Here is a 26,050-nt window from a genome sequence, read left to right as displayed (position 1 = left end):
TCAAACACAGGACTACAGGAAAAGACTGTGCCCACTTGCTGCCGGGCCCTTCAGAGAGGCAATACTGTATTACCATGAAGAAGCTGAATCACTTTATTATTCAATGCTCACTCACCCAAGAAGCTGCTTAAGCGATGCCAAAGACAAAAAGAAGAAACAAGAAAGTGGACAATACCAAATCATCATTGTGAATGAACAAATGGATTAACTGTGGAGGAGAGGCAGGCAGGATGCAAGCAGGGAAACAATCCAAGTTAACTGGCCCTCCTGGGTAGACTCTGGGAACCAGGTGAAAAGGCTTCTCTAGTCAGTGTCGGGGTTCAGGGGATGTCAGACAAGCACATCCCTAATTCCAGGTAAGTGCACTTTTCAAAACAGTGGAAAGCAATTCCAAGTGTGCTCGTGATTACAGATGTAATAATGCTCCGAACAACCATGGACAGCATATGTCCTTGTAATCTGTATTTCAGCTGATCAGTAAGGACCATCAGTGCCATGATTCAATACCATAAAAAATTCGTTTAGGGATTCGATGGTGCTGGAAAGTAGTGCTTTTCAGTGTTTAAGGTGGCAGAACACCTGGAGTTAACAGAAGTTTCTGCAAAACACCAGAGTGTACTAATGTACTTTGTTTCATCACACAAATCTGAAAAACTTTTACAAGCGGATGATGAATATATATATACAATATAAAAATCAAACATATATCCATGATAAAAAGCCAATCTGTCAAAGCTAACAAAATCAGCTGCTTCAATATTTTTCGTCCTTATTCATTTGGCACTCTCGCTCATTTTGTTATCTCCCAGTAGGCAAGCTATAGCAGGTACCAAAGTTTTAGGGAAATGATTTTGAGAAAGTTCTCAAAATTACAAAGATTCATTTTCTACAAACTTGGAAAAGACCACTTTACTCACTGCAGGGTAATGCCAGTGGAATATGTCTGAGCATCACTGCCGTGGAGAAAACTAGTCTAGCATTGCTTTAAGCAGCAGATTTAGACACACATTCAGTCCATCAAAATGACAAGCAAATTAAAACAAATTACCCTGACGAGGGAGAGCAGTGAGAAAAAAATTAGAATTAGTTGGAAGCCGTAGAAGATGGGGGTTCAGGACTCCTCCTCACGGCTCTCCTGGAGGTTAAGGTAAGTGGCCCAGCAGAGACTGAAAATGGTGAGATCAACTGTAAAAGTACAAGAAAACATATCAAGGGCTCACTTTTTGCTTCCCTTTGGGTTTTCGGTTGTCTTATCTGCTTGGCCTACCTGCACCCCCTCCCTGCAAAGCTCCCCTGAAGGGAAGCCTCCCACTCAGGTCTCAAGCTCCAATGTGCCTTCTCTAATCCCACCTTAAAATGAATTTGGTTTTTCCAGAAGCCTATCATCAATGGCTCAAAGACTGTTCTTCAAAGGTGGGAAATATCAGTTAAGGTGATTAAGAACAGGGAAGCTGAGCCATGAGGAACCAAAGAGGAGGAATAAAACGGCAACAAAACAGAGAGGAGGGAAGTGTTGATGTTTGCCATCCGATGACCGAAAACAGATCCCAGTTTTGCTCTGAGGACCCCTCCCCATCGTCATCCACCCAACTTGGACAGGGCTCACAGTGAAGTGTGGGCCTGGGTAGAGCCAGTGGGTGCTGCCCTGGCCCCAGGGACTGTGCAGGGCATGGCCACATGGTGCGGTCAGAGCCGTGGAGGTAGAGGCCCCACTGCTGGGCCCAAGCACGCGAACCTCCAAGTTGGGCAGCCCACCTGGAAGGGGGTCCCCAGGTCCACTTCAGGGTGAGCAGAGGGGACTGCAGTGGGTGCGGACCTGTCTGCCCTGAGGACAAACTCTGGAAGTGAGCTCTGAATGGAGCTGAACGGGGACTATCAGGGCAGCAAAAAGCATCTTTCCACTTGGAGTGAGGAGGGGAGTAAGAGGCCACCTTGTCGACATGCTGGGAGAGCAACAGGAGAGGGAGCTCTGGGGCCATGAAACAGGCAGCTGCCCCCCTCCCCACTCAAAGATGACAGAGGTTCTTAGCACTGTTACAAATATTACCATATTAAGGTTATAGAACAACCCAAGCCTATCCCTAAAGAGATATTAAAGATTTCAGGTAGGTCAAGGTGGAGTGTGGAAAACACCACTGTCCCACCCCAGACATCTTCAGAGCTGTCCAGCCCTGGACTCAGCGCTTCTCTCCCCAGAGCGGTGATGAACACACAACTACCCAGTTCTGCCTCTGGCATTCCCTTCCTGCTGCAGGCAGACCTCGTTCCCCCTGCTCACACATCCTGGCTTCAGAGAGTCCCCCACAGCTGCTCAGACTAGGGTTTTCCTTTATGATACATTTTCAGCTCTGATTACCTTGTTTCTGGAAGGTATCCCATTTTTAAGGAAAACTTATCACACCCATTTGGATGATTATTTCCTGGGTGAACTCTGAGTTCTGGGGCCTCACTGGGGACCTTACATGCTGATGTGAAGCACAAGCTATGCTTACACGGCATGATACCCACCATTTCTCAATGAAAAGGACCAACTAAAATAAAACACCCATTTTGTCAGGATTCTGATTTTTCGATGCTAGAAATTAAATCTACCAAACTGCCAAAAGAGTCAGAAGTGGGAGAGACAGAAGCCAAGTTCATTTCTAACTTAAAAAAAAGGTTGGCCATTCCTGTCTCACCTCATGGACATCCCTGAATCCTGACTTCCGGAACCATCACATCAGATCACCATGAACTAATTAATTATCAGATGCCAACATATGCCAGCCACTGTACCCGGTGCTTGTGCCGAAAAAGTGAATCTGATGAAGGTGATAAATGAGAACTGAGAAGTCAAGTTCGATTAGTCAATGGTGATACCGGCCAAAAGGAGATCCAAGATCAGTCACAATAGGTCATGGCTCTGCCATTGTTCCTGCAATTTCACAATATGTCTAGAGCAAGCAGAGATCAAGAGAACATTCCAAACCAAACAATTCCTGATTTGTTTCTTGTGATCGTTTCTAGATCAAGAAAGGAAATCAGGGGCAGGGCTAGCCTGATACGAGAAATAAAATAAGGCAACAGGTTCATATTCTGGATAATTGTTCATAAATGTGTATAAAACACAACCACATCCTGAAATAGCATATTCTACGTGTCAGCACATGGTCATCAGTTTGGAAGGCTTTCTAGAAATCACACACAGGAAAACAAGAAAGTATTGTGTACAATCTGAAGGGACAAATTGTTAACAGACTCGAGAGGGCTCGTCACAAGGGAAGAAAGATGACATGCAAGGGGAGAAAGCCGTTCCAGGAACAGATTTAAAAGGTAAAGGGCAAACCAAATTAGAAATGACGCGGCCAAAACTATGCGTTTCATAATTAAAAGTGAAAGCGGCCAAATGAGATCTGGTTTCCTAGGTCTTCAGAAAGGAAGCAGCGGCCGAGCAGAAGTAACTGTGAGGGAGACGGGAGCAGGGGACATGGTGGGGAAGGGAGGGGGAGGCTTGGGTGCTCATGTTGTTTCTTGCCTGGGCGGGGTGACCACGTATTCACCTGTCATAGTCGAGCAGCATATTCAAGATTTGTTCATTTTTCTGCATGCATGTTATCTTTCAGTAATAACACTTATCTTAAAAAGTACCTAAGTTAAGGAGTTCAGCTTCTTGTTGGTAATGCAAGCTAATCCTTGCATTAAGACCAAATATATATATATAAATATGTCTTTGATAACATTAGAGAGATAAAGTAGGAAAAAACTACAGGATCAAAATCTAGAGAAAAAGGAAATTCAGAGAGATGAGCCTAACATTTGGGGGCACCTTTTCTTTGAAGGGCATGTGCCAATTTCTGAAAAGGTAGCTAATAAGTGTGAGAAGCTGAGTGGAGCTTTGGATGACCTCAGAAAGCAAGAGAATAAAAACTCAAGTCCAGGTCCACCAAGGAAGGGGAACCCTAATAAATCATCCACACTTGGAATTGGAAACTCATAGGGCTACTTCCTACAGATAAGGGTGAAACAGATACAGTCTGGCCCTCAGAGGGACCAAAGCCTGGCTTCAACCCATCTCAATCCTCAGACCTGGATGAAAGTAACCCAGGACTGCTTCTGCCCGAGATGCTGCCGGGAGCAAATGTAAATCCTCTTTAGGTTTCTTCCTGAAACTCATATATTTTATATATATATAAGTCATTCCAAAAAAGAGCAAAGAAAAAAGGGGACATAATTATTGACACAGTAGAAATTCTAAAATATAAAATATGCCCACAAATTTGAAAACTTAGAAAATGGATCTCTTTCTAGTACACTATAGATTTTCAAAACTGACTCAAAATACATGAAAACCTGAATATACATATAAGCATTTAAGAACTGGAATAAGTAAGCAAACAAAAATGGAGGAAATTTTCATCAGCAGACCTGTCTTGCTGGTGAAAGCAGCTCTTTTGTAACCTTTGCAAGTGCTTCTCAGCATTCCCCACACTGCCTTCGCTCCAGGTCACCTCTTCTGACTGAGGCCAGCAGCCTGTGATGAGATGGCTGGCAAAGGTGGGACACCAGGCTGAGGCTGGCCAATGGAGAGTTCTTTTAACATCTGTATACACACCAGGTGATAATGGCTGTAATTACTGCCTACTCTGCTGACAATCACGTCTCAGGATTACTGCCCTCTTGAAAACCTGGTTATGGACTTTAAAAATTTAAACCAAAACAAACATAAGAAAAGTCTCAGATTTTTCAGATCAAAACAGATGAGCTAACAGGAGAGGCACAGGCAAGACTGGAGAATGAAGTGCCAGGTTGAACGTGAAGGGGATGCACTGTGCACCCCACCCCCACCCCGGCACGGGGTTATTTTTTCCAGAAGTGTATTGCACAGCCTTACTTTGAGAACAAAAGGCAGAATATGTGGAGTGGCAAGAAAAAGCTCAGGGGAGCACCTGTACTGAGGGGCAGAGGTCATGTCCAGGAAAAACAAGTGACAGTGAAGAAAAAAACAACTGAGAACAGCTATCTGAAGGTGCCATCACATCAGAAGGAACACTGCATTTATCAGTGTGCTTCCAGCTCCTCTAAAAGTGAACGCTGGGTAAATTCCAAAGAATTTGGTTGTAACCTATTACTCCAGGCAACATGATTTCCACCAGCAAGTCTTTCTCAGATGCAAGAATTTCCTTCCTATATTTAATTTCTGAGAGGGGCTAAATTAAAATCACTGGATGAGATTCAATCTATGTGATCGCATTTTTAGGACCTTGAGAAACCAAGGCTTTCATTTGACTTAACTTAAAAGGCAGTATTAGATTTAGCTTTCAGGCATGCTCCAGGGGGAGAAAGAACAAAGCAACTCGGCAAGTACTTTGTTCAAGCTGGAAGAAAGGTACATAGCACTTCATCAGCTTATTTGAGGCTGGAAGGCACAAAAATCAATATGCACAGAGCCAAAGGTCAAACTGCCGCTGCTTGGTTTTCTTTTCTTTTTCTAATTAAAGAATCTATTTGTTTCTTGAGCTTCCTTATTCAACCTTATGAAATATTACCCTTGATGACACTCCAGTTACGTAGGCAGTGGAGAGAATAACTGGCAGACAGTTAAGAATGCAGACTCTGGACCCAGACGGCTGAGTTCAAAGCACACTGAGCCACTTTGTGACTCTGAACAACCTCTCTGTTTCTCAGTTTCCGCCTCTATAAAATGACGATGGTGATAGGAATAAATGGGTTATTATAAATAAAGCTCTCACAACAGTATCTGGCACAGAGTTGGTGCTACTGAAGGGAACACCACCACCGTCATGGTTGTGATTTGCATGGCAGAGCGCAGAAATTAGGAGCATGAATTCTGGCATGTGCCCTCCAGGCTGGACGTCACCTGCACCTCCAGCCAGCTGTGTGCCCTAGGAAGGTTATTTAATCTCTCTAAACCCCACTTAAAACACTCTACTTGGCATCTATAGCACAAGCCTGGCCCTCAGTTCTCCTCACTCTTCACCGCAGACTCCTCCCAGACTCCTTTTCTGGTTCCTTCTGATCTTCCTGACCTTGACTGTGGAGTCAGGCCTTGGGCTGCTTTCCTATGTATGCTTACTTCCTAACGGTCCTCTCAGGGCCCATGGCTTTAAAACACATTTATAGTATGATGATTCAGTAGAGTTGCAGGATACAAAGTCAACACACAAAAAATCAGTTGCATTTCTATACAATGAACAATCTAAAGGGGAAATTAAGAAAATAATCCCATTTATAATAGCATAAAAGAACAAAATAGGGACTTCCCTTGTGGTCCAGCAGTTAAGACTCCGTGCTCCCAATGCAGGGGGCCCCGGGTTCGATCCCTGGTCAGAGAACTAGATCCTGCATGTCGCAACTAAAGATCCCGCATGTCACAACTAAGACCCAACGCAGTCAAATAAATAAATAAATATTTTTTTAAAAACTGTTACTCCTGTTACGTTGTTAAAAAAAAAAAAAAACAAGAACAAAATACTTAAAAATAAACTTAACCAAGGAGGCAAGTTGCACATTGAAAACTACAAAACACTGTTGAAAGAAATTAAACACAAATAAATGGAAAGACAACTTGCGTTCATGGGTTTGAAGACTTAATGCTGTTAAAATGTATATACTTCCCAACATGATCTACAGATTCAATGCAATCCCTCAACCTCCCAGTGGCATTTTTTACAGAAAAATAGCAAACAATCCTAAAATTCATTTGGAATCACAAAGGACTCTGAATAGCCAAAATAATATTGAGAAAAAAGAACAAAGCAGGAGGACTCATTTTCTTGTTTTATAACATATTACAAAGCTACAGTAATCAAAACAGCATGGTACTGGCATAAATACAGACATAGACAAATGGAACAGAATAAAGCCATGCACATACAGCCAAATGATCTTCGACAAGAGTGTCACGATGGAGAAAATACACTGTGGGGAAAAGACAACCTCTTCCACAAATGGTGTTGGAAAACTGGATAGCTACATGCAAAAGAACAAAGTTGGACCCTTATATTACACCATACAAAAATCAACTCAAAATGGATTAAAGATTTAAATGTAAGACCTGAAGCTACAGAACTCCTAGAAGAAAACACAGGAGAAAAGCTACCTGATACTGGTCTTAGCAAAGATATCTTGGATATGACACCAAAAGCACAGGCAACAAAAGCAAAAATAGACAAGTGGGACGATATCAAACTAAAAAAATCCTACACAGCAAAGGAAGTCAGCAACAAAATACAAAGGCAACCTACTGAATGGGAGAAAATATGTGCATATCATGTCTGATAAGGGGTCAATATCCAAAATATATAAAGAACTCATACAACTTAACAGCAAAAAACCCAAACAATCTGATTAAAAATGGGCAGAGGATCTGAATAGACATCCTTCCAAAGAAGATATACAGATAGCCAACAAGTACAAGAAAAAGTTCTCAACATCACTGATCATCAGGGAAATGCAATAAAAACCACAATGAGATATCATCTTACACGTTAAAACTGCTATCATCAAAAAGAAAAGAAGGGCTTCCCTGGTGGTGCAGTGGTTGAGAGTCCACCTGCTGATGCAGGGGACACGGGTTCGTGCCCCGGTCTGGGAAGATTCCACATGCCGCGGAGTGGCTGGGCCTGTGACCCATGGCCACTGAGCCTGCACGTCTGGAGCCTGTGCTCCGCAACGGGAGAGGCCACAACAGTGAGAGGCCCGCATAACACAAAAAAAAAAAAAAAGAAAGAAAAGAAAAGAAATAACAAGTGTTGGCAAGGAGAAAAGGGAGAGAAAAGGGAACGCTTGTGCACTGTTGGTGGGAATGTAAATTGGTGCAGCCACTATGGAAAACAGTATGGAGGTTCCTCAAAAAATTAAAAATAGAACTACCATATGAGCCAGCAATTCCAGTTCTGGGTATTTATCTGAAGGAAATGAAAACACTAACTTGAAGAGATATACACACCCCCAGGTTCACTGAAGCATCATTTGCAATAGTCAAGATATGGAAGCAACCTAAGTGTCCAGTGATGGATGAGTGGATAAAGAAATTGTGCTATATATTTACAATGGAATATTATTCAGCCATAAAAAAGAAGGAAATCCTGCAATTTGTGACAACATGGATGGACTTTGAGGGCATTATGCTAAGTGAAATAAATCAGTCAGGGAAAGACAAATGCTGTATGATCTCACTTATATGTAGAATCTAAAAAAAAACTCAATTAATAGATACAGAAAACAGATTGGTGGTTTGGTGGTTGCCAGAGGTGGGCAAAGGGTGGGAGGAGGCCAAATGGGTGAAGGCAGTACAGTGTACAAACTTCCAGTTATAAAATAAGTTCTGGGGATGTAACATAGAGCATGGTGACTATAGTTAATAATATTGTAGTATATATTTGAAGGCTGTTAAGAGAGTAAATCCTTAAAATTTTCACAATAAAAAAAATTTTAACTGTGTGGTGTTGGATGTTACTAGCCTTACTGTGATGATCATTTTGCAATGTATACCAATATCAAATCATTATGTTGTACACCTGAGACTAATATAAAGTTATATGTCAATTATATCTCAATAAAAAAAATCTTCAAATGAAAGATAACCACCCCCACAAAAGTTAACTTTTCATCAACATGCTGTAACAAGTGGACATCCACATGCAAAAAAAAAAAAAGAATCCAAACACAGACATTATACCCTTCACAAAAATTTACTCAAAACGGTTCACAGTTCTAAACGTAAAACACAAAACTATGAAACTCCTAAAAGATAACATAAGAGAAAACCTAAATGACTTTGGATATGGCGATGACTTTTTAGATACAACACGAAAGGCATGGATCCGTGAAAGAATTAATTGATAAGCTGGACTTGATTAAAAGGAAAAACTCATACTCTACAGAAGATAATGCCAAGAGAATGAGAAGACAACCCACATACTGGGAGAAAATATTTGCAAAAGACACATTTGATAAAGGACTGTTATCCAAAATATATAAAGAACTCTTAAAATTCAACAATAAGAAAAATAACAGCTCAACTAAAACTGGGCCAAAGACCTTAAGAGAGATCTCACCAAAGATGTACGTACAGTCAATAAGCATATGTAACGATGTTCCACATCCTATGTCATCAGGGAAATGCAAATTAAAACAACAATGAGGGGAAATCCCTGGTGGTCTGGTGGTTAAGACTCCATGCTTCCACTGCAGGAGGCATGGGTTCGATCCCTGGTCAGGGAACTAAGATCCCACAAGCCATATAGCACAGCCAGACATACATACATACATACATAAAACAATGAAATACCACTGCACAATGCTAAGAATGGCCCAAATCCAGAACACTGATAACACCAAATGGTGGTGAGGATGTGGAGCGACAAGAACTCCCATTCATTGCTGGTAAGAATGCAAAATGCTACAGCCACTTTGGTAGACAGTTTGGAAATCTCTTACAAAACTTACAAAAGTAATGGGAATACTAGAAGAAAAAAGAGAGAAAGGAGCAGAAGGAATATCTGAAGAAATAATGGCTGAGAATTTTCCAAACCACAGATCCGGGAAGTTCAGAGAACACCAAGCAGGATAAACACCCAAAACAGCACACCTAGGAATATCATAGAAATCCTTAATGTGTATGTATGCAACAACAGAGCATCAAAATACATAAGCAAAAACTGGTAGAACTGCAAGAAGAAAAAGATAAATCCACTCTTACAATTGAATACTTCAACTCACCTATACCAGTAACTGATGTATCTAGCAGGTAAACAGTCAGCAAGGATACAGCTGAACTGGAGAGCACCATTAATCAACTTGATCTAACTGACATATATAGGACACTTCATCCAACAACAGCAAAATACACATTATTCTCAAGCTCACATGGAACATTTGCCAAGATAAACCACATTCTGGGCCATAAAACACACCTCAACAAAGTTAAAAGAACAAAAGTCATAGAAAGTATCCTCTCAGATCACAATAAGATCAATAACAGAAAGATAACAGGAAATCTAAAAATATTTGGAGATTAAACAACACACTTCTAGATAACACACTGGTCAAGAAGAAGTCTTAACAGAAATTTTAAAATATTTTGAACTGAACGAAAATACAATTTATCAAAATTTATGAGATGCAGTGAAAACAGTGCTTACAGGGAAATTTATAACATTAAATGCATGTTTTAGAAGATCTAAAATAAATAATCAAAGCTTCTACCCTAGGAAACAAGAAAAAAGAGCAAGTTAAATCCAAAGCAAGCAGGAGAAGTAATAAAATTTAGAGCAGAAACCAATGAAATTGAAAACAAGAGAACAAAAAAGAAAATCAACAAAGCAAAAAGCTGGTTATTTAAAAAAGAAACAAAACAACAAACCAAAATGGATAAACCTCTAGTCAGATGTATTTGTCTGCTCAGGCTGCCATAACAAAATACCACAAACTGTGTTAAACAACAGGAATTTATTTTTCATAATTCTGGAGGCAGGGAAGTCCAAGGTCAAGGTGCTGACTGATTTGGTCCCTGGTGAGACTTGCAGATTGGCCCCCTTCTGTGTCCTCACATAGCACAGAAGGAAGAGCTCTGGTGTCTCTTCCTCTTCTTACAAGGGCACCACCTCTACAGGATTAGGGCCTCACCCTTATGACTTCATTTAACTTTTTATCGCCTCTTCACAGATCTTATCTATAAATATAGTCACTTGGGAACTGGGGCTTCAACATATAAATTTTGGGGACACAAACAAATTCAGTCTATAACACCAGGCTAACCAAGAAAAAAAGAGAGAAGACACAGATATTAGAAATAAGAGACTATCATTATTGATCCCATGGACATTAAAAGGATAATAAAGGAGTAATAAGAACTCTACGTTCACAAATTTCTTAACTTAGATGAAATGGACCAATTTCTTGAAGGATACAATCTATCAAATCTCACACAAACAGATGTAGGTAATATGAGTAGAACCATGTATGTTAAGGAAACTGAATCAATAATAACCTTCCAAAACAAAGCACCAGGTCCAGTTGGGTTCACTGGTGAATTCTACTGAATATTTCCAGAAGAAATTATACTGCCAATTCTCTACAATCTCTTTCAGAGGACAGAAGCAGAGGGAATACTTCCTAACTCATTTTATAAAGCTAGCATTACCTTTATACCCAAAACAAAGACATCAGAAGAAAGGAAAACTACAGATCAGTATCTCTCATGAACATAGATGCAAAAATCCTTAACAAAATATTTGCAAGCTGACTCCATCAATGTATAAAAAAATTATACACCATGACCAAATGAATTTTATCCCAGGCATGGAAGGCTGATTCAACATTTGAAAATTAATGAATGAAATCCATCACAACAGGCTAAAGAAGAAAAATCAGATGATCATTATCATTAGGTATAGAAAAAGCATAAGAAAAAGTCAACATTCATTCATGATAAAAAACTCTCAGACCTGGAACAGAAGGGAACTTCCTCAACTTGATAAAGAACATCTACAAAAAACCTACAGCTAACATTATGCTTAATGGGGAAGAACAAGATTCTTTCCCTATAACATCAAGAACAAGGCAAGAATGTCCCTTCTCACCACTACTACTCAACACTGTACTAGAAGTCCTAACTAATACAATAAGACAGAAAAAGGAAATACAAGACATCGATTAAAAGAGAAATAAAACTGTCTTTAATCAAAGATGGCATGCTTGTCTATGTGGAAAATGCCAGAGAATCAACCAAAAAACTCCAAAACCCTGGAACTAATCAATGATTATAGCAATGTTGCAGGATATAAGGTTAATATACAAAAGTCAATTCCTTTCCTATACAGCAGCAATGAATAATTGGGATTTAAAATTAAAAACAAAATACCATTTACATTAGCACCAAAAAAAGAAGTACTTAAGAATAAGTCTAACAATATATGTACAAGAACTGCAAGAAGAAAACTGCAAAACTGATGAAAGAAATCAACATCTAAATAAATGGAGAGATATTCCAATTTCATGCATAGGAATACTCAACACTGTTAAGACGTCAGCACTTCCCAACTTGATCTATGGATTCAATACAACTTCAGTCAAAATTCCAGCAAGTTATTTTTTTTGGTGCGACAGTGACAAATAGATTCTAAAATTTATAGGGAAGGTGAAAAGACTCAGAGCAGCCAATGCAGCACTGAAGAAAAATGAAGTCAGAGACCTGACATTTCACAGCTTCAAGATTTACTATAAAGCAGCCATAATCAAGACAGTATGGTATTGGTGAAGAAACAGACAAATAGATAATGGAGCAGAATACAGAGCCCAGAAATAGACGCACACAAATATAGTCAACTGTTCTTTTATGAAGGAGCAAAGACAATTCAATGGAGGAAGGACAGTCTTTTCAACAGATGGTACTGGAACAAAAAGATATCCACATGAAAAAAAATAAATCTAGACACTGATCTTATATCTTTCACAAAAATTAACCAAAATGATCACAGATCTAAATGTAAAAATGCCAAACTATAATATTTCTAGAAGATAACATAAGAGGAAATCTAGGTGACCTTGGATTTGGTGATGATTTTTAGATACAATACCAAATACACAATGCAAGGACAAAACTGATAAACTGGACTTTATTAAAATGAAAACTTCTGGAGCTCTCAAGATGGCTGGTTGGTGCCTTGAGTAGCTCATACCAGCAGCAGTGGTGGAACTTGCTGCTGGTGCCGGCCACCCCTAGAGTGGCTTAAAAAAAGAAATAAAGCAAAAACAAATCTTCTGTTCTGAAAAAGACACTGTCAAGAAAATGGAAAGACAAGCTGCAGACTGGGAGAAAATATTTGAAAATCACATTATCTCTCTGATAAAGGACCTGTATCTGAAATATACAAAGAGCTCTTAAAACTCAACAATAAGGACTTCCCTGGTGGCGCAGGGGTTAAGAATCCACCTGCCAATGCAGGGGACACGGGTTCGAGTCTTGGTCTGGGAAGATCCCACATGCCACGGAGCAACTAAGCCCGTGTACCACAACTACTGAGCCTGCACTCTAGAGCCCGTGAGCCACAACTACTGAGCCCGAGTGCCACAACTACTGAAGCCCACGTGCCTGGAGCCTGTGCTCTGCAACAAGGGAAGCCACCCAATGAGAAGTCCATGCACCGCAACAAAGAGTAGCCCCTGCTCGCTGCAACTAGAGAAAAGCCCGTGTGCAGCAACAAAGACCCAACGCAGCCAAAAATAAAAATAAATAAATAAATTTATTTTAAAAAAAACCCTCAATAATAAAAATAAGAACCCAATTAAAAAATAGGCAAAAGATGCAAACAGACATCTCACCAAAGAAGATATATGAATGGTAAATAAGTACATGAAAAGATGCTCAACATCATATGTCATCAGGGAATTGCAAATGAAAACAACGATATATCATCACATACCTATTAGGATGGCTAAAATCGAGAAAACCGACAACACCAAATGCTGACAAGGATGTACGGCAACAAGAACTCTCTTTCATTGTTCGTGAGAATAAAAATGGTACAGCCTCTGTGGAAGACAATTTGGGGGTTTCTTACAAAGCTAAACATAGTCTACCATACACTCCAGCAATTGCGCTCCTCGGTATATTTACCCAAATGAGTTGAAACCCTATGTCTATACAAAAACCTCCACATGGATGTCCACAGCAGCTTTACTCATAATTGCCCAAACGTGGCAGCCACAGAGATGTTCTTCAGTAGGTGAATGGATAAACTGTGGTATATCCAGATAATGGAATATTATTCAGCACTGAAAAGAAATGAGCTATCAGGCCATGAAAAGACAGGACGGAATCTAAAATGCATACTGCTTAGTGAAAGAAGTCGATCTGAAAAGGCCGCATGCTGTCTAACTCCAAGTACATGACATTTGGAAAAGGTAAACTACAGAGACAATAAAAAAATCAGTGGTTACCAGAGGTTTGGGTGATGGGGAGGAAAGAGAGATGAGTAGATGGAGCAAAGGGAATTTTTAGACAGTAAAACTACTTTGGATGACATTGCAAAGGTGGATCTATGACATTACGCATTTGTAAACAAAACAGAGCAAAACAAAAAACTCTCAATACATTGCTACATTCACTAGAGAAAGAACCAGAGAAATAATGTTTGCGTGAGAAACAGCTTGTTGGTTAATACAGATGTGCACACCCACTTTTCTAGGTCCCTACCTGTCTACCCCCTTCCATCCCTGCTCACCTGCATGGGGCCCTGTGTGAAAAGGCACCTGCTCAGATGGTGAGGGTACAGGGAAGGGAAAGCACAGGTTATTCTGGCTGCTGGGCTGCTCACTCCGATCCCCTGTCATCATGTGCTCCCACACTGGACCCTGAACACATCTGATTCAGCCTGTTATGTGTAGCGACTTCTACCCATACAATCCTTGCAAAGTTATAATCCTTGATTCCAGTTCAACTGTATTACTTTCCTATTGCTACATAACAAATTACCACAAATTTAGCATGTAACACAAATTTATCTCACAGTTCCCAGGGGTCTGGGGTCTGGGTATGGGTTAGTGGGGTCTCCACTCAGTGTCACGAGGCTGAAATCAAGGTGTTGGCTGGGATGCAATCTCATCTAAGACTCAGGGTCCTCTTCCAGGTTCACTGGTATCTGGCAGAGTTCAGTTCCTTATGACGGAAGGACTGAGGTCCTCAGCTCCCAGATGCTGCACACCACTTCTTGCCACGTGGCCTCCACAAGATGGCAGGTAATATCTCAGCTGCTTTGAATCTCTGAGCCCGTTCTTTTTAAAGCCTGATCCACTTACATCAGGTCCAATCTGGATAAGTCCTTTTGATTATCTGCAAAATTCTTCATCTCTGTCATATGACATCCTAATCACGGCAGGCAGCTCCACCACCCTCACTGTCCTGCCCACACTCAAGGCGAGGGGATCATACAGGTGTACACCAGGGGCAGGAATTTCGGGGGCCATCTCAGAATTCTGGCTACCTCATGGGTAAGTCATCCTGATGAAACTAACATCAGATTAATTCTCTTAAATCAAGTGATTCACCATACTACCCCCTTCTCTCAAAATAGCCTTCAACAATTCTGCAAAACATAGAGATAACTCTAAATACATTAACTGGATACTCAAGGCCTTTCTCAACCATGTGCCAGGAGACATTTCAAACCTCCACTCTGACAACCCCTCATGGATAAGCCTTCAGCCACACCCTCTGCCTGCCCCCTTCCCCCTTGTGTTCTCTGTACCTGCGTTCCTAGTTGCACTCTTCCTTCAGACCTAATCCACCCCTTTCCCTCCTCCTTATTCAAACCTACACATCCTTTAAGATGCTGCATCAACACCTGTATAAAACCTTTCCTGACCCTTTGGACTCACATCAAGCTTATCTTTATTTGAATTTGTCCTAAAGTACAGTGGTGGGTTACAAAAAATGACGATAAACTTCTCATCCCTGGATACACATCCTTTGCAACGCAACTCTGCCACTCCTCATCAAGAGATGGGCTGTCTTTATCTACCTTCTGACACTGTGCTGGGCCCTGTGAATGTTTTTAGCCAATGGGACATTAGCAAACATGATGCAAGCAGACATTTAAGAAGCATCTGTGCACTGGCCTTGCCCTCTTGCTGTCTTGGGAACTCTGCTACCTCTACCAGGTGACTGAGGCTGGACTAATCTCCCAGATGAGGGACAAGTGGCCAAGTTATCCCTGTGGCCCCAACTGACACCGGGCCAACCACCTGTCACATGACAAATAATAAATGTCTGGTGTTTTAAGTCATGGGGCTTTGTACCGACATTTGTAGCAAACTACTCACTCCTTAAGAAAATAAAAGATTCAAGGGCCTCCTTTTCAACATTTCTTTTGGGCAGCTTCATTGTAGTAAGTGTTCTTCTGAGAAGAGTTAATTGCAGCTTGCAATGGAGGGTCAGCTCACGTACATGAATCACATGCTCAGCATCTGGAGGTAGCCATGGGAGCAGGCCATGAAGCTTCTCAAAGTCACTTGGCTTTTAAAGGTGGAAGCAACCCCAGTGTCCATCAACAGATGAGTGGATAAATAAAATGTGGTTTATCCATACATTGGACTATGATTCAGCCATAAAAATAAATGAAGTTCTGAAACATGCCACAACATGGATGCACTGGGGAACCAAAATATTCGTGTGACTTGCCTTCTCATGAGACTCGTTTTATTGTGTCCTGGAACCAGACTGCAGTATCTCCCAGGTGTGTCTGAAGTCATCATCATCACTCTCATCAAATCAGAGGTTCCAGTTTCCTGTTCAAATCCTTCTGTGTGTCTTCCTTTGTTCCACCTCTTCACCTCTGTTAACTAAAATCCCTTCTAGTAATTTCTCTCCAGGCCCTCAACAGATCCTAAAGTAAACTGAGAACCTCTGAGGTCAGAGTGGTACTCTGTAAGTATGAAGTCACAGGCTCAGGTTAATAATCAACCCTCTGAGCAAAGAAGAAGAGCAAATGCTAGAGAGGAAAGAAGAGAATGCAGGCCCCTCAAGAGCAGTGGGGAGTCGGCAAGCTAGCCAGCACCATTTAAAACCAGCATCGATCTATGCCTGGGGAGGACTTTCACCACAGAAAGTCAACAGACTCAAATTTGGTAACACGGACACAGAAAACCACCACTGCTGACTGACCTTTCATTCCGGGGGCATTCTATTAAAACAAACTTTCAAAAATTCCCCAAATGCCCCTATTTTCCAACAACTTTTGGAAAACTATATCCCAACATTTCAAGGAGCTTGGATTTAGGGTCACAGGAAACAGTCATTCTCATAGGAGAATAGGACATAGAAGGTTCTTAATTCTATACACACTCAACTTTTTTCATCTCAGAAAAGGACTGAGTCCTGGGTAAGTACACTAGTCCTCCAGTTAGCCTACCAAAATACTAACTTGTCCAATGAACTTGTCCAATGAACTATAAAAAGAAGCCTGCAAATACAAACCTAAAATAGAAACATTCTCTTTTTAGTAATAAAGTTTCTAATGATGTATTAATAGTATGTAATACCCATATTTCCTCGATGAGAGAGAAGTATTATTACTGGAAAAACCCATCTGGCTTGCCTCTGCAATAAAGCCAGTCTCCCAAGGACAAGAACCACGTTGGTTCTTCCATCCACAGCGCAAATACTTTGTACGTGGATGCTCTTAATAAGTATGTCTTGAACATCAGTTTGGAGGCAATCAGACTATAAATTAAACTTTTCACCGTAAGTAGGTAATGAGTGGTAAGAGGCAATATATTAAAAGGTTCAATGGTGCTTTAAAGAGAACATGAACCTATGCATACAAGAACACCCGCCTGGCTTTTCACTGTTGCTGGGACTGTTGGAAAGAGAGAGACAGATGGTATCATAGTGTAACAACATTCTGGGGGTGGGGTGGGGTCGGCGAGGCTGTGTGGAGGGTCTGCCCCCATGGCCTATGTGCCACTCCTATGCCCCTGGCCTTGGTATCCTCATTTTAAACAGCGAGCTCTACCTCGGATTGTGTACTTAAGTTGCTTGTATCCCTAAGAGATTTGATGCTATTTGTGCTACTTTTATTGCAGAATTGGTTCTCAACGGTTTCCATGTTTTCTACAATTCCACTATCTCCGATCAACAGTAAAAAAATCATATATGAGCTTTTATGACTTGGATATTGTAAGTGTTCAAAATCTATAACACCGATGTTCCTATTTACCCTTAAAGACTCCAACGTCCTCACTTTTACATTCAGAAAATGAAAGCTGCCTTAGATATATAATTACAAAAACTTATTAATGCATATTTAATTGTATGACGAAAATGACACTCTGGCAAGGGATAGAAGGATTAAGCAAATTAATTAGATACAAAGTTCTTAGTCTCAAAAGCTGAATTCCTAGGAAGTTTAAGTGTTTGTCACCTGTGTTATTACAACTCCAAAATGACTGATTTTCCAAAAGGATGGTGGGTAGGGGGTGGGGGAATGACTTATGAATTAACCAGGGATTCTTTAGATATAATTATAAACTGCCAATCACCATGATTTCAATGATATTCAGGCTTTTAAAGCTATTTCATAAAAAAAAAAGAAAAGAAGAAAAGAAATTAGTCCTTATCTAGAAGACTATTTATGAGACTTAAGGAACTTATACATTCATGGCTGAGTGTTCAATAATATACTCCCAGTGGAATGGTCTCTAAAAATGTCTATAACTAAAAACAGAACAATGAAAAAAATTGAATGGCTTACTCTCTTGTTGGCGAGTTAGTGGAGGATTCCTTTTTTGAATCTGGAGAGCTCAGGGTTTGCAAAATATAATTATGTTTTTCAGTGGATGGGGCATCTCTTTCTTGCTTGGAGTGAATTAAATTTAAGGCCTCTATTCCATCTTCTTCCTCCACCGTGTCACCCGGATTTGGCTGTGGTTCTGGACTCCTTAAAATCAGATCCTCTTCACTTACAGAAACTGTGAGGTCACCGCTGCTGCTCTCACTCTCCTCCTCCTGCTCTTCCCACATTTTTCTGCAGGGCTCCTGTGCCTCTGGGTCCCGGCGAGGAGGATGATCTGTAACGGGGACATGAACAGATTACTGATCACTGACTTCAGGCGGTAGCAGGGGTGAGACGTCCTACCTCCCAGAGCAGAGCTGCTCATCTGTTAGAGACGTGTATAAACAATCCACAGCGAACTACAGTATTTTAAGACCCATGAAAAATATTTTTAAAATATCACAGTGGGTTTAAAAATCAGAGAATTTGCTCGCAAAAATATTTCCATGCACATAGTTAACTCATTAGAATGGAATTTGTTAGCAAAGTCACTACTTTGTTTTTTGACAGATACAATTAGACAGTATTTTGTATTCTTACATAAGACCATCACCACCCAAAAAACTAAATACCAACAAAAATCAGCAAACCATTTCAGCCTCTCACCCCACCTGAGGAAGCTTCCCAGGCAGGATGCTTCTCCTGAGAACATTCGATTTCAGATGCACTGTATTCTGAGCCTGACGGCAGAGAGACTGGCGGTCTGGCTCTTTCTTCCTCAACTTCAATATGCTCCCGTGTCAGTATTTCTCCCTCTGATCCCTCTGATCTGCTGGAACTGTCACACTTTAAATCAGTGGTTCTGTTCTCTGGACTTAATCTCTCCTGTAATGGGGAATGGAGTTCGGCAGACTTTCTGCCTTCAGATAAATTACTCTTGCCCTGACGTGCGTTGCTTCCTATCTCCAAGCAATGAGTTTGTTCCTCCTCAGACAACGCGCTGGCTGTGACTGGCGTTTTCTCACCCATCTGAAGAGATGTCTTTCCATCTATTCTGTCAGACTTATTTAAGCACTGTGTGTCACTATGAATTTGTACTACATAGCTGTCTGTCACATTACTGCTCCGGGCTGTCTGTTGGTGTGAATGTGGGTCAGGAATTGAAAAGTTCTTTGTGGGTTGGGGAGATTTCTGCTCTGTACTGAAATCTCCAACGCCTGAGACGGCTGACACTTGGCGGCCCATAAAGATTGTTGCTGGTTGATACAATCCTCTTGACGCGGCGCTCCCTGAGTTAATTTCTGCCGGCATTACAACCTGCACCACCAAAAGACATGAAAGTTAAACAGGGTTGTGTATGAACAATGAGGTTATTTAGGTTGTTTTCAGAAATGAAATTAGGTCAGGAAGCAGGACCAATGAAAGCAACACCTACCATGTTCTATAAAACTCATGGCTTCCTACAAAATGAATGACCAAAAAACAGTACAGTCCACACTATTTAATTGTAATAACAATATTGGTTCACAAAGCAAATACGGTCAGGGAACTATGGAATCTATATTTTTCAAAAAGAGATACATACATTGCATTGTACAGCTATGTGAATGTATTTAATGCCACTGAACTGTACACTCAAACATGGTTAAAATGGTAAATTTTCTGTTACGTATATTTCACCACAATTAAAAAAATAAACTTTGAGTTCTAACCACTTTCCACAGAGAAGTGCATTTGATGAAGCTAGAGAGGTACTTGAACAAAAAAACCGGGGGCATATAAAGGACTATTGGGGGTTTCAAAACTCTATTTCTAGTAGTGTGGGTAATATTAAAAAACTTCCAATAATCACATATTCAAGACTGCATTAAAATATAATGCATATGTGCAAAATAATCTAATTTCCTGTCAAACTGAAAATAACAGCAGTTTTTTCCTGAACAACTTCAAGTAATTTTAAAGACATTTAAAGCAATTTAAATTCACTGGCATGTCTATGGGGAGTATGAGCACTGTCTCTTCTTTAAAAAGAGAGAGAGGAGGAGACGAGGGTGGGATGGGAAAGAGAAACAGAAGCAACTGGTTCAGCGGCTTGATCAAGGACACACAATGGGAAGCAGAACTGGAAGTAGCAATCATAAAGCCTTGAAGAAGTTAAGTGTTTTTCTTCCAAAGGGACCAAAGCACCTCCACATACATAATAGCATTTAGTCCACAGAGCACTATAGGTTGATGGGGAGATGCATCTGCACCCCTCCTCTGCAGATGGAAAAACTGAGGCCAAAATTTTCAGAGAAAATGTCATTCACATAGCTGAAACAGAATCTAGGTCTTACTTCCCTTCAAACATACTGTCTCTTCTATTTCTAAAGATAAAACAAACAACTTTGAAGCAAAAACAAATGAAAAGGGATGTCAGAGAAATGGTGGAATAAGGACCTCTCAAAATTCTCTGCTCTGTAAAAGAAACAATAACAGTGGAAAACATCTTCAGAATAACTTTTCAGAACTCTGGAAATTAACCAAAGGCTTGCAGCAATCTGAGGAACATTTATTCAAGAAAAGTAACTGAATCTTGGTAGGAACAGCAGTACTTCACGGTGTTTTAGCTTGCCCTATTCCCATTTCCCCCTCCTCCAGTCTGCGGTAACCTTGAAAATCAGCAGCCTGTAATCACAGCCTGTAAACCAGCACCCTTATAGACACTGAAAGGAGTAGAAAAGGACTGGAACTCTTTCAAAGCCCCATTCCCAGAGAACTGACATTATTTGACCTGTCTAGTAGCTCCTTGGAAGACCACCCTCACAAGACTGTCTTTATTTGACCTGACTTGGAGCTGACACATTGTGAACAGCCTTTCCCTGGGGGTTATTTGTCAAAAATAGGCAGAGGCAAATGTTTAACATCAAGGCTGCCTAAGGCAGTGGATAACAGTTGGGCAAACAATAGGCTAACTAAAATAACTTAAAAGGAAAAGTTGGTGAATGAGCTGTCCACAGGGGGTTTGAAAAGCTCCAGCATATTCCTGGAAACCTAGACTGTGGGCATGCTCACTAAAAGTCCTGAGGGGGCGCTGGTTCTGGAAGGAGAGAGATTTGCGGCCTGTGCATGCGCAGTGCAGTTTGCTGCCCAGGCTGTCCGGCTCCGGCCGAGGCGGTTCCACACCAGCATGACTTCGGTGCCGGACCCAGTTTCCCGCCACCTGACCATGCTACTGGGAGACGCCCCACCTCACTGTCACTCGGAGTTTTGTGGGGGTCAGGCGTACAAGAGGACTGAGGTTTGCTTGATACGTGGCGTGTGCGAGACTCCTGAGGACGACTCCAGAACCATGGGCCTCCGGCATCCAGGTCATTGAGATTCCACATATAAGTGACATCATATGATATCTGTCTTTGTCTGACTGACTTAATGAACTTTTAATGAACAGCATCCATGTGGCTGACAGGGTCTCGGTGCTCAGGCCAGGTGTCAGGCCTGAGCCTCTGAGGTGGGAGAGCCAAGTTTAGGACACTGGACACCAGAGACCTCCCAGCCCCATGTAATATCAATCGGTGAGCGCTCTCCCAGAGATCTCCAACTCAACGCTAAGACCCAGCTCTACCCAACGGCCTGCAAGCTCCAGTGCTAGACACCCCATGCCAAAGAACTAGCAAGACAGGAACATAACCCCACCCATTAGCAGAGAGGCCGCCTAAAATCATAAGTTCACAGATCCTCCAAAACACACAACCGATGCGGTCCTGCCCACCAGAAAGATAAGAATCAGCCTCATCCACCAGAACACAGGCACAAGTCTCCTCCACCAGGAAGCCTACACAACCTACTGAACCAACCTTAGCCACTGGGGGCAGACACCAAACACAACAGGAACTATGAACCCGCAGCCTGAGAAAAGGAGACCCCAAACACAGTAAGTTAAGCAAAATAAGAAGACAGACAAGTAGACAGCAGATGAAGGAGCAAGGTAAAAACCCCACCAGACCAAACAAATGAAGAGGAAACAGGCAGTCTACCTGAAAAACGATTCAGAGTAAAGATAGTAAAGATGATCCAAACTCTTGGAAATACAATGGAGAAAATACAAGAAACGTTTAACAAGGACACAGAAGAACGAAAGAGCAAACAATGATGAACAACACAATAAATGAAACTAAAAATTCTCTATAAGGAATCAACAACAGAATAACTGAGGCAGAAGAACGGATAAGTGACCTGGAAGATAAAATAGTGGAAATAACTATCACAGAGCAGAATAAAGAAAAAAGAATGAAAAGAATTGAGGACAGTCTCAGAGACCTCTGGGACAACATTACATGCACCAACATTCAAATTATAGGGGTCCCAGAAGAAGAAGAGAAAAAGAAAGCGTCTGAGAAAATATGTGAAGAGATTATAGTTGAAAACTTCCATAACATGGGAAACGAAATAGTCAATCAAGTCCAGGAAGCACAGAGAGTCCCATACAGGATAAATCCAAAGAGAAACACACCAAGACACGTATTAATGAAACTATCAAAAATTAAATACCAAGAAAAAATATTAAAAGCATCAAGAGAAAAGCAACAAATAACATACAAGGGAACCCCCATAAGGCTAACAGCTGATTTTTCAGCAGAAACTCTGCAAACCAGAAGGGACTGGCAGGACATATTTAAAGTGATGAAAGACAAAAACCTACAAGCAAGATTACACAGCAAGGATCTCATACAGATTTGATGGAGAAATTAAAAGCTGTAAAGACAAGCAAATGTTGAGAATTCAGCACCGCCAAACCAGCTTTACAACAAATGCTAAAGGAACTTCTCTAGGCAGGAAACACAAGAGAAGGAAAAGACCTACAATAACAAACCCAAAACAATTAAGAAAATGGTAATAGGAACATACATATCGATAGTTACCTTAAACGTAAATGGATTAAATGCTTCAACCAAAAGACACAGACTGGCTGAATGGATACAGAAACAAGACCCATATATATATGCCGTCTGCAAGAGACCTGCTTCAGACCTAGGGCACATACAGACTGAAAGTGAGGGGATGGAAAAAGATATTCCATGCAAATAGAAATCAAAAGAAGGCTGCAGTAGCAATTCTCATATCAGACAAAATAGACTTTAAAACAAAGACTATTACAAATGACAAAGAAGGACAGTACATAATGATTAAGGGATTGATCCAAGAAGAAGATATAACAATTGCAAATATTTATGCACCCAACACAGGAGCACCTCAATACATAAGGTAAATGCTAACAGCCATAAAAGGGGAAATCGACAGTAACGCAATAATAGTAGGGGACTTTAACACTCCACTTTCACCAATGGACAGATCATCCAAAATGAAAATAAATAAGGAAACATAAGTTTTAAATGACACATTAAACAAGATGGACTTAACTGATATAGGACATTCCATCCCAAAACAACAGAATAGACTTTGTTTTGAAGTGCTCATGGAACTTCTCCAGGATACATCATATCTTGGGTCACAAATCAAGCCTTGGTAAATTTAAGAAAATAGAAATTGTATCAAGTATCTTTTCCGACCACAATGTTATGACTAGATATCAATTACAGGAAAAAAACTGTGAAAAAAAAGCAAACACATGGAGGCTAAACAATACACTACTAAATAACCAAGAAATCACTGAAGAAATCAAATAGGAAATCAAAAAATACCTAGAAACAAATGACAATGAAAACATGATGACCCAAAACCTATGGGATGCAGCAAAAGCAGTTCTAAGAGGGAAGTTTATAGCAATACAATCCTACCTCAAGAAACAAGAAACATCTCAAATAAACAACCTAAACTTACACCTAAAGCAGTTAGAGAGAGAAGAGCAAAAAACACCCCAAAGTTAGCAGAAGGAAAGAAATCATAAAGATCAGATCAGAAATAAAAGGAAATGAAGGAAACAAGAGCAAGGATCAACAAAGCTAAAAGCTGGTTCTCTGAGAAGATAAACAAAATTGATAAACCATTAGCCAGACTCATCAAGAAAAAAAGGAAGAAGACTCAAATCAACAGTTAGAAATGAAAAAGGAGAAGTAACAACTGACACTGCAGAAATACAAAAGATCATTGGAGATTACTATAAGCAACTATATGCCAATAAAATGGACAACCTGGAAGAAATGAACAAACTCTTAGAAAAGCACAACCTTCCGAGACTGAACCAGGAAGAAATAGAAAATATAAACAGACCAATCACAAGCACTGAAATTTAAACTGTGATTAAAAATCTTCCAACAAACAGAACCCCAGGACCAGATGGCTTCACAGGCAAATTCTATCAAACATTTAGAGAAGAGCTAACACCTATCCTTCTCAAACTCTTCCAAAATATAGAAGAGGTAGGAACACTCCCAAACTCATTCTATGAGGCCACCATCTCCCTGATACCAAAACCAGACGAATATGTCACAAAAAAGGAAAACTACAGGCCAATATCACTGATGAACACAGATGCAAAAATCCTCAACAAAACACTAGCAAACAGAATCCAACAGCACATTAAAAGGATCATACACCATGATCAAGTGGGGTTTATCCCAGGAACGCAAGGATTCTTCAATATATGCAAATCAATCAATATATATACACCATATTAACAAACTGAAGGATAAAAACTGTATGATAATCTCAATAGATGCACAAAAAGCTTTCAACAAAATTCAACACCCATTTATGATAAAAGCTCTTGAGAAAGTAGGCATAGAGGGAACGTACCTCAATATAATAAAGGCCATATATGACAAACCCACAGCCAATATCGTTCTCAATGGTGAAAAACTGAAACCATTTTCACTAAGATCAGAAACAAGACAAGGTTGCCCACATTCGCCACTATTATTCAACATAATTTTGGAAGTTTTAGCCACAGCAATCAGAGAAGACAAAGAAATAAAAGGAATCCAAATTGGAAAAGAAAAAGTAAAACTGTCACTGTTTGCAGATGACATGATACTATACATAGAGAATCCTAAAGATGTTAAGATGCTACCAGAAAACTACTAGAGCTAATCAATGAATTTGGTAAAGTAGCAGGATACAAAATTAATGCACAGAAATCTCTTGCATTCCTATACACTAATGATATCTGAAAGGAATGATATCTGAAATATCTGAAAGAGAAATTAAGGAAATACTCCCATTTACCACTACAACAAAAAGAATAAATACCTAGGAATAAACCTACCTAAGGAGACAAAAGACCGGTATGCACAAAACTATAAGACAGTGATGAAAGAAATTAAAGATGATACAAACAGAAAGATATACTATGTTCTTGGATTGGAAGAATCAACATTGTGAAAATGACTATACTACACAAAGCAATCTACAGATTCAAGGCAATCCCTATCAAACTACCATTTTTCACAGAAGTAGAACAAAAAATTTCACAATTTGTATGGAAACACAAAAGACCACAAATAGCCAAAGCGATCCTGAGGAAGAAAAACGGAGCTGGAGCACTCAGGTTCTCTGACTTCAGACTATACTACAAAGCTACAGTAATCAAGACAGTATGGTACTGGCACAAAAACAGAAATACAGATGAATGGAACAGGATAGAAAGCCCAGAGATAAACGCACGCACATATGGTCACCTTATCTTTGATAAAGAAGGCAAGAATATACAGTGGAGAAAAGACAGCCTCTTCAGTAAGTGGTGCTGGGAAAACTGGACAGCTACATGTAAAAGAATGAAATTACAACACCCTGTAATACCATACACAAAAATAAACTCAAAATGGATTAAAGCCCTA

At 40.4% G+C, this 26,050-nt stretch overlaps 1 protein-coding gene across 4 annotated transcripts in view; it reads right to left on the bottom strand.

Moving 5' to 3' along the window:
• KIZ (kizuna centrosomal protein) overlaps nucleotides 1-26,050 on the bottom strand; it is a 113,697-nt gene that overhangs the window by 51,274 nt on the left and 36,373 nt on the right. For all 4 annotated transcript variants that reach the window (XR_009559056.2, XM_030872477.2, XM_030872479.2 and 1 more), the window contains 2 exons: nucleotides 18,947-19,592; nucleotides 18,255-18,570 (listed from right to left, as the gene is read on the bottom strand). Coding sequence is in view for 3 of the 4 variants with exons in the window: in XM_030872477.2 (XP_030728337.1) it covers nucleotides 18,255-18,570; nucleotides 18,947-19,592 (962 nt within the window). In the remaining variant the exon portion in view is untranslated. The remainder of the gene's footprint in view (nucleotides 1-18,254; nucleotides 18,571-18,946; nucleotides 19,593-26,050) is intronic.

This window comes from Globicephala melas, chromosome 15 (genome assembly GCF_963455315.2).
Source record: "Globicephala melas chromosome 15, mGloMel1.2, whole genome shotgun sequence".
In the NCBI taxonomy this organism is placed as follows: Eukaryota; Metazoa; Chordata; class Mammalia; order Artiodactyla; family Delphinidae; genus Globicephala; species Globicephala melas.
Note: the sequence above shows the minus strand (reverse complement) of the source record. Positions and strands in the feature narration are given on the sequence as shown.